General features: G+C 39.1%; 1 protein-coding gene across 1 annotated transcript; it reads right to left on the reverse strand.

Annotated features, from left to right (window-relative positions):
* Nucleotides 1-1,613: 1,613 nt before the first annotated feature.
* On the reverse strand, nucleotides 1,614-3,805 carry LOC115632619 (extensin-2). The gene is made up of 2 exons (XM_030529847.1): nucleotides 3,746-3,805; nucleotides 1,614-2,105 (listed from the first exon to the last, which is right to left on the reverse strand). The coding sequence occupies exons 1-2, from the start codon at nucleotides 3,803-3,805 to the stop codon at nucleotides 1,614-1,616; spliced, it is 552 nt and encodes a 183-aa protein (XP_030385707.1).
* Nucleotides 3,806-10,401: the final 6,596 nt, after the last annotated feature.

Raw genomic sequence — 10,401 nt, forward strand, 5'->3', positions numbered from 1 at the left:
CATGCTTTAGAAACTGCCCCCATTTTCGTTTAATTTTGTTGCTTCTCCATAGTCCCTATCTATGGAGACTTTGTTCAATGCCTTGTAGGCCAGACACGTCACTGTAATACAGCAATAACAACGTTAACACCTCGCACCACGAACCACGCACAGGCGCTGGCATTTGAGCTTATTAAATACAAATCGAGTGTCATGTGACAATAAACAAAAACAAAAGGCAATAACGCCTAAAAGCCGCCAATAACAGACTGAAGCAGTCGCCACAATCCGCTCGACCGAAGACTTTGCGTCAGCAACGACGAGGGCGACAACGCACAGTGGCCCAGAATTATTGCTCTCTGTAACTTTTGCAACATACTATATATGAAAAACAAGGCTCCTACATATATGTAACTAAAGATTTATTTAGGTATGTCAAACTATGGTCAGAGAACGAATTGCGATGCAGTGACCAGGACTAGAAAGCAAATCTTGCAAACAAATATAAATTTGCAACAAAAACTTGAAGGAAATAATTATCGAACCATTTTTGAGCATTGAATACAGATTGTACAGACCTCCTCTCCTTCTTTAAAATAAAATGGATTCCCCATTGAACTTGTCCCAAATTATATTTTAATATTATTATATTTGAACACATTAATTGCTTGCAATACTCAACCATCTCGAGTAATTGTAAAAGCCAATGGGTGCAGGTGTTGAACCACTGTGCGCCGTCAGCTTTGAAATACTCATAATTCCGAGCACACAAGAGCTGAGCGGGCATGCAAAATGGAAACAACTCGCGGCTAGTCAAATAAAGAGCCGCAGAAGCAGAATTCGGTTGTCAAATGCCAAACAAGAGATTTGCTCAGACAGGGAGGTCAGTCGTCGCGTTGTCTTACAATCGCTGCCGATCATTTAAAGCTATTTACATTTAATTTGTGCTAATAAATATATGCAGACTCTGAACTGCTGACCCATTTGATAGGTTTTTGTTTTCCTAAAACAATACTCAATAATATGCAGGTAAATTATATTTTGCCATGAGTTTGTCAGCGGTAGCTGTTGTCAGGTGGTTCGCATCCGATCAGACCGATCGCATCGGATCGGATCGGCAGTCAGTGTCAAGCCCCGCCTTCAACAAAGTCAACAACATATTTGCGCCTCCGGCAGCCAAATTTTTGATTTATGAATGTCTGCATAAATATATGAGTATATATCTATGTGAGCTTTAACAAGTTTGCTTCTGCTGTTGCGGTTGTTGTTGCTATTGCTTTTTCGGTACTAATCGTCTCATATTTGTGGCTCTGCTCGCTCTCTGTTTGTTTATTCATGCGCTGAGCGCATCATTAGCGCATAATTTAGTCGCATCTGTTCTTTAATGTGGCGCATAAATTTATTAAGTTATATGATAATTGAAATGATCTTTATATAATGTTTTAATTAATTGCTAATTGGCGCCTCCATATTCCTATTAACGATTATCGTATTATCAGCAGCATCAGAGGGGGCAGCAGAACGATTCGTTGAAATTACGTATACGTCTTGTGGGCTGCTCTGCATTGATGGCGTCCATTTCATTAGTTATGAGCCGTAACCGACGTTAATGAGCCAATCACAGTTACATTTGCTCACCACCCAGCCGCATAAGGCAGCGGAATCGAACCTGGAATGGGGGCTGGAGCTGCGTAGGTTGCGAAAGCTCCTGGAGACGCCGTGTGGAACGAGAATTTTCCGTACGAATGTGGCGCCGCATAAACGTTGGGCGGCAGAGCGGCGTGATATGTGGGTGGTGCGAATTTGGCGAAGACTGGCGGCGGTGCAGCAGCAAAGGTCGCGGGTGCGGGTGCGGGTGCCGCAAAACTCGAATACGTTGTGGTTGTGGTCGTTACGGGCGCACCAAGCGAATACTTAATAACTGGCTGTGGAGCAGCATAGGCAGTAGCATACTTAAAGATAGCAGCTGCTTGTGGTGGTGGTGGTGGTGGAGCAGCATACGTCAGGGCAGGCAGCGCTGCATAGGAGTCGGCACTGTAGACAGCGGGTGTCCCAAACGATGGACCGTGCAGAAACCCCGCCAATGTGTGCGATTGGCAAATAAGCAACGTGAGTAGCGAGGTAATCTGGATTGTTCAAAACGTTGAAGGAACCATCAAAATAAACAGAGTATGTATTTAAAATAACAATGTGCTATAAATTAGCACCTTTTTCTCTGCGAATTATTTTTATAAATAACTGATAAATACTTTAAATTATAAAATGAAAAGCGGCGATAACTAAAGCAAAGTACTTTACTCTTTACCAGAAAAATAATCATAAACAAAACAACGTAAGGCAATAAATAATGAAGAGAATAAGAAAACGGAAGTAGTCCGTGCCAGATTACAAAAAGTAAACAATTGAATAAAATTTTTTTAAATTGATAAATTTTATAGAAAGAAAGCAAACAAAGTTCAAATTCGAATTAATTTAATTGGCTACCAGAAATCTATAAGTTGATTCTTAGCCATTTCATTCAAACGAAACACAACCAAAAGCGCGTTTGAATATTCTGATGATACAAGGTGTATCCAAAAGCAAAAATAACTTTTCTAAAATACTTTTCTCATATACTCGTATGTATGTCACATCTTTTAGCAACATCCTGACATTTCATAAAAATCCCATCTATAGAAACCACGTTATTGAACACAAAGCATTACACTGTTGTGCTATCGGTACAAAAATGAAGATAATGGTGATAATTGCTTATCTCGAGGCAGAGTCCACGAGTTCTATACCTATACGCGATCTAAGAATGGTCCACCTATAACGGCGCAAGCATATTTTAAGAAAAAGAAGAGCTTCAATGACGTAAAGCTTTAAGTTAGTTAGCAACCGACCGCAAAGGGGCGTGTCTATTGCCAGTGAAAGCACATTGATAACGAGTATATATATATATAGTATGTTCCTTGCCTTGGAGTGAAATTGTCAGGATTTTCTTAGAACCAACCGATTTAGATGGAATGTATACGAAAGATAAATATGTATTTTATACGTGTGCAAAATTTGGTTTAAGTAGCTTTGGAAATGTGGGCAGTATTGAAGAAGTTCTTAAGTGTGGAGAGGGGAGGGGATCGAACAAATAAAATAAACTCGCGTTGCCTTCTCCCTCTTACATATTTTGTAGAAACCTATTATAAACTTTTCAACCTACGGCTACGGGGTATTAAAAGCGCTCCAGGAATAGGGACATCGATTGAATAGGTTTATACCAGCATTCTTAAGAATATGCAAACACTCGGGTGAAACTAAACTCGTTTTACAACAGTATCACTTGTGTGGTCAATACTGATTGCTTTGGGATGCACCTTGTACGAGTATTCTTTCCTTCTGAACTTAATGCGCATTTTATCTGTTTCGCAATTATGAAATGCACATTACTTACACTTTTCAACATTTTGCAGTCGAATTGCTTTTTGTGTCTGTTGTTATTCACTTTCTTGATTTCGATTTTGATTTTGTCACAATCAGTTGAGCGCTTTCACGTTGAATGAATCGATTTGGGTAAACAGTGCAGGTTTTTATACGGACCAATACCCAACATTGTGCACTTCGTTGTACAAATTATGCTGATTAAGACGTAACCGAAAAGTACAACTTACATTACGGCGACAGTTCACGCAGACAACGTGCAATCGACAAGAAAATCGTGCGTCAAATGCACGCCGCACGTTTTGCAATCCGACCAAAAATACAAGAGACGCAGTCGAGGCGTGCTCACATGTTTGCCACAAGGCTCTTGTGCTCCTCGTTCCAACAATGCCACACAATAGAAAGACATGGTAATGGTAAATACACATGGCTGATCTCTCATTCCATTATCCAGTATATTCTAAGAAAAACACACAAATAAAAGTTAAGAGATATTCACCTTACCCCCAATTAATCAAATCAACTCTTTTTTTCTAACAATTTAAAACTGCAACTAGTGGATCAGAACTGTGATTAAGCTTAATTCTGAAGCATTCTATGGAGGATGGGAGAGGCTGAAACAACATGATAGAGCTGCTAGGATTCCGAAGCTAGTTACATTAAAAGTTAAATCTTCCGTTTCAATTTTAATGTGTACATCACGTTTTATGAAAAATGCGTTGCAAAAACAATGGCCTAATTGTATAGAAAATTAAAATTCCCGTTCGAAGTCATTAAATTGTTTAACGCAGAACGCTTTTAAAAGTAAACATCCTTTGCAATAACAAAATGTAAAATAAATTTAAAAAGAATAGGAATTTTTCCTTTACCTTATCTTGTTCTTTATGAGTGCTAGAGAGTAGTATTATGTAGATAGATATTCCAAGATTTCAAACAATTCTGGATGTTTGAGAGAGATTCTTTTAAAAGTAAACATCCTTTGCAATAACAAAATGTAAAATAAATTTAAAAAGAATAGGAATTTTTTCTTTACCTTATCTTGTTCTTTATGAGTGCTAGAGAGTAGTATTATGTAGATAGATATTCCAAGATTTCAAACAATTCTGGATGTTTGAGAGAGATTCTTGGCAACCAAGCAGTGACCTGTGAATAGGCCGGTTGTAAGCTTTTAGAATTCAGCATGAAAATGGTGAGATTTTTGAGTCCCCTTTCAGGCGTTCTGCTTCCAGTTGGCTTAAGGAAAACCTCCTGCCTTAACCTTAATGCCCCAGTGGCTGGGAACGTCTGCCTCTCTATTAAGAGGTCAGGAAGAGGAAAGGTGTAAAGCATATTTTGCGTTCGTTTTATTTTTACAGGTACTTGATTATACATTTATGTTCCCTTTTCGCAAAAACTTTTACCGTCAAAACGTGTGCATCGAAAGCACGTTCACTTATGGCTTATCAGTGTGATCGATGGCCAGCTTCAAAAATAAATGTCATAATATCCACAGACACCAGCAATATGCGATTTATGTCCATGCAACTGCACAATAAAAGTTTATGTATGTACATGTACTCGCATGTACGCACAAATGAATCTCAATGGCGCCGCAAAGTAAGCCGTGTTTTTCGTTCGTAATTCATCAACAGGGCCCGTTCAAAAGTAGGCAACACAACAGTCAACAGTCTGAAGCCAAAGTCGACCTCATTAAAATCAGCACTCCAATGAAAAACGTGTCGCGTGATTTATGGCCAATTATATGAATGCTTTAATACGCGACGGGCTTGTCAACAACGTCAACAAACAAATAAGAGGCGCACAATTTAGAGAAATTCAAAATATGTATTAACGAGCGACTAGCAGGCAAACAGATATCAATACCCATGTGTTTACCATTTGGAGCGCAAGTGAATACGCAACAATCGGCGGTGCCACCGTCACCACCGCCGCATTGTCAAGTGCGGCACACTCCCAGCACTTGAGCACTCAAGTGGCAAACGCAACGCAAAACAGAAACAACAACGAACACAGTAGCAGTAGCAGTAATAGAAAAAGCAACAGCAGCCATCAAGTGCCGGCGACAACAACTGCTGAAGATGCTGGCATCGTCATGGACCTGTTGGACTTACAGCCACTGACATACCCTATACCTAAGAGGTGGAGGAGTACATGACTATACGTTTCGTTACATTTTTACACCATATTGATAAGAAGCCAAGAAGCTGAGTCGAGCTAGTTCTAACGTAAAATATTCAAATTGGATATGAAAAGAAAGCAGAAACCTTATTCTAAGAAAGTATATTGATTTTTGAATAATTATTATAAAATGTATAGCCTTGTCATTAGACAATGAATAAAAGAAAGACAGGTTTAATATTATTTGGAAAAAGTGGGCGGAATACCTATGTATATTTCGAAAAGTCACAATTTCTGAGCAACTACTTGACCCGGAAGAACCTTGAAAGCATATTAATTCGATCAATAAGCTAATGTAAGTATTAGAAATTTCGAAATATGTATTTTGATTTCATATTCAGCTGCACAATGTATATCTCGATATTAAGTGCAAAGGCGTAAATTCTGTAATTCCGATTTTTGATTTAATATATAAAACTAAATAAAATTTGCCTTCAATAGTTTTTATTTTATAAGTAGAACAAGTTTCTTTCTATGTCTCGGTATTTTGGAATTTTGTGATTTCCTGTTAAGATGACAATCAATCAACCATCAATCAACCATCAATCAACCATCAATCAACAAATCAATATCAAATCGGTGCTCAATCTAAACACCCTGGCAGCATTATACTTGTACTATATGTAGTAAATGCTTTAAGATGTATACGCAATACGATATATTTGACTCTATTTTTCAAAGATCTTTTCTTACACAGTCGACTTCAACCATACAGGGTATCCCGAAGTTGAATTCGCTTCACTTTGGCTTCGTTTTTACGAGCACGTTATAATGCCGTGTAATGCCAACTAAATCATTGCACGCGTTTTCTTTTACCCATCTGCGACTCTTGAAGTGCTTGGCCCAAGAGCACGAGACACGTTTGGCTTTTGCTGCTGTAAACCTGTAGCTTCTGGTGTGGGCGTGGCCGCCCCCCATTACATGCGACACGCGCAGAGCACACGCCGTTTGAAAATTGTGTCACGCGCAACTACCTGTCGTCGTCGAAGTTTGCGTTGTTGTTGTTGCTGCTGCTATTGTTTTTGTTTTTCCTGCTGCTGGCTTTCCTCCCCACTACTCAAGTGTCTGCCTTAGACGCAAGTACTCGTATGGCTGCCACTTGACTTCGCACGAAACATGCTGCCTGAAGTTTCCATTCTGTAGCACGATTCATTTTTCATACTGCTGATAATACTCGTATAAAAAAGCCAGAAACATGTTGAATCGCTGCTAGTTTTGCATTAAACATCAGAGGAAGTCAAACAGCATCGTAAAATGAAAGTGGGTACATAAATTTGTTGACAATATATATACTTGTATGTTTGAATGATGAAAACAAAAACAGCAGAGCAGCAACAGTCAGGGTATTCCTGATTGCTGGCCAAGTTCTAATATGGCTTAAAGGAAATCAACAAGACGGAACGCACACTTCTAAGTCCAAAGGTTCAAATTGGATTTTGCTGAAAAGCTGCTTACTGATAGTGTGTTTTGAAAATGCAAATGGTTAATGCGTATCTTTCGATTTTCGCTATATATATTTCGCCAGATATACTTGTATTTTCGTTTATGTAAGTAGCTGGAATTTTCGACTGCTTCGACAGTTCTGCTAATGCGCAGACATCGATTGACGAATTGACTGTCGCTAACCATGTGTACAATAATATGGCCTTCATTGAATATTCGTGTTTTACAGTTGATGCTGAGGTTGCTTTGCAGATGCTATCCGCGCTTTTTATCGTTCTTAGTTTGCACCATATTGTAATCCGGAATACCCTTATTAAAAATATACAAATTAAGCTTATATAAAAGCGTTTTAAATCAGACAGCAAAATGTGCCATAAAAACCCTTTTATCAAAGTCTAGCTGCCGACTGTTAGACATGCGTAGTGTATACTCGTCTACCATTTGCATAATCTACACACAGACTCTTCGATTTATGTACTTTTCCGTGGAGCTTATCTTGCTGATGTACGTTTATTCCGCTGCCTCTACCACCTTGACAGAGCATGTTACTCAGGCGTATGTGCTGGGCAGCTCACAAGCTCAGCCACCTCTCATATCACAAATCATATTTCGTAACATCGGCCACGCACTGCAACAAAAGCGAATAATGGAATAAATTGAACTTTGTGAAAAGTCAGGTGCTTTAAAAAGTTGTGTAAGTGTGCCCCGCGCTCACGGGGTGGATGTGAAACATGTTTACTGCTTTATCACTAATACATTAACGTGGAGCCTAATACAAACTAACAATACACAAATTACTAAATTAAGAAATTAATTAGTTCTGTGCATATAAATAAAACTTATTTAATGGCGCAATTGTTGTTGTGGAAACAGATTGGCTAATTTACTCTTTTAAGTAGGTGTCTTTCAATACTTTTTCTCATTTATATTTTTTTCATTGTCCTTTAAAGATCTATTGAACTCATTGAAGCGCCTCGGCTGTTAGAAACAGTTGCGTAAGCTACTTGGGGAATCCAAATAAATTTGCTAATGAGAAGCACCCTTTTTTCCCCCTATGTCCGCGATTCATTGCATTATCACGTGAAATATTGTGTTACCTCCCATCAGTAATTCTGAAGAATAATTAAGAGCAATAAAACTTATTTGCGTGTAATGCAAATCCCTTTCACGGCTACAAATTTAGATCGCAAATTGCAACAACAGCGCAATCTAGGAACGTGCCGTTGCGCAAACGACGCGTGGGTTGTTCGAGGTCCTTGCTGGGCTTGCCAGTCAATGAACTGTGCGACTCTGAGCGCAGCGCACATGCACAGGATTATCGGCTCTAAAAATTCCTTGTTACAATAGATAATTATGGAAAAAAGCAATGAGATCTGCCACTGGCAACACAACGTATTTCTATCGAAAGTCAATGCTCGAACCAAGGCCGTGGATTTGAGGAGCTTGTGCATCATCTCATTCGTTGTCGTCCTACGTGCACTTCCTGCGGCCAGGCTTACCAACCAGCGGTTGTGCACCCAGTTGACCCTTTGAAGCAGAGCTCATTTGTAATTAAGTTGGAAAATAATTATGCGAAGTTTGTTGCTGGCACGGAAACTCAATGCCCTTTTAATTGGATGCTGGGGTCCTGGGTTGCGGATTGCGTTAACACGCGTGGCCACAAAATGCAACTTGTTGTGAGTATCTCATGAACTGTTTACAACGCCAGTGTAATCAACACTTGGGCCAAATACAAACAAAGTTGATGATGTGTGCAATATTTACCCGCTCTTCCTTCTCCATGGAATATTATGTAAGTTCTTTGCTCCGTGCGGTCAATGTAACATTAATGAGATGCGAAAAATGAGAAATGCGAGAAATGCGGTTAAATAAAACTTGTTGGCTAACCATCACAGTACACAATGCATATTCGAGCTACTAATAATGTAAGGAAATTAAAGCAGCCCTGAGCGACATGGAATTTCTAAAAAAAAAAATTATTGCTGAGCATTAAACATCTAAATAGAAGTAGGCTCAGCTTTATGGGTAATATGGTCTTAAGACATGCCTATATTTTACCAAGTCTCAAAAATATCAACTCAAAATAAGTAGCGAAACAACATTGAAAAAGTCTAACAAGACTCTTAATCAGACCTGTACCAATTTTCATTGAATCATGAAATTAATTTTACTTTGAGCCATCCCGACACCAGAGAGTCTTAACAATTCACAGATACCCAGATACTCGCTGTCCAACAACTGGAATTCAATTGGAATGACGAATGACTTTCGCCATGCTTTTGTCAAAAGTCAAAAGACACTTCTCATTTAAAAAGGATATTTAGCTTATATTAAGGCAATATAACTTTTTTATAACCACTTAAAAGAATATTGCATGTCCTCATTATGTAATTTTTGGTGGTTATTTACTTAAATATTCAGTATTTTTCAAGCTATATCCGAGGGGTGAAAATAATATATTAGGTTTAGACAGAGTATGTAATAGGCGGAAAGAAGCATCCCCGACACCATAATCCTCTATCCGCTACAGCATATCGTCAAAACTGGCTATAACTGCAAGATACATAAGAACTCTAAACATGTGTAATTAATATATTTTTCTCTACTTTTGTTTTAAATTTCATCACTGCACCAACAAACTGCAGAAGGGAATTCGCTCTTCTTCTTGCTTCTGATATATAACGCATATAACTTAGCGCCGGAAATTTCTTTGGGTAAAGGGTATTTCACTGTTGGGCTTGCTCGAGTGTAGCGTTCTATCTTGTTAGGTTTATTTTACTGATCTATTACAAGTCTTATGAAGTTTGTGCTGCATTTGCATTTACTTCTCATGTATTAATAATTTGAAAATGAACTAAGGACACCACTGACTAAGTGCAAGTATAGGAGAGTTCTTCATATTCACGAAAATGGTTTCCCCAGCGGCTTTGGCTACTAAAGCTATAATTGGAATTATTTGTTGCATACTTTTAAGCGAGCATTTTAACTCAATCCGCTCGAGTCGAATGCTTGAGTTGAGCATTTCACTCAACAATTGTTCAGCAATTGAAACACCTGCCTGACAATGTTCCATTCGTCAGTTAGTAAGACATTCGGTGTGGGAAACAAATCGGTAACTGTGTCATGAGTATGCGCCCATTTGGGCTGTCGGTGCAACGCAAGAGGTGGCTGGTGGCAGGTGGCAGGTGGTGGCCAGAGGTGCCGAAGCATTCGTTGCGCCTCAATGCATATTCAATGTGCGAGTTTTTTACTTCTGCGAGTAGGAAGCGCCAAAGCGTACTGGAGCATGTGCATTGAGGCTGGCCAAGGTCGTTGCCAATGCTGCTGTGGCTTCGCTTGACAAATTGTTGGCGACTCTCTGTTGAATCGTCGTCGCCGCTTGGC

Source organism: Scaptodrosophila lebanonensis, unplaced genomic scaffold (assembly GCF_003285725.1).
Source record: "Scaptodrosophila lebanonensis strain 11010-0011.00,11010-0021.00 unplaced genomic scaffold, SlebRS2 tig00001415-arrow-pilon, whole genome shotgun sequence".
NCBI lineage: Eukaryota > Metazoa > Arthropoda > Insecta > Diptera > Drosophilidae > Scaptodrosophila > Scaptodrosophila lebanonensis.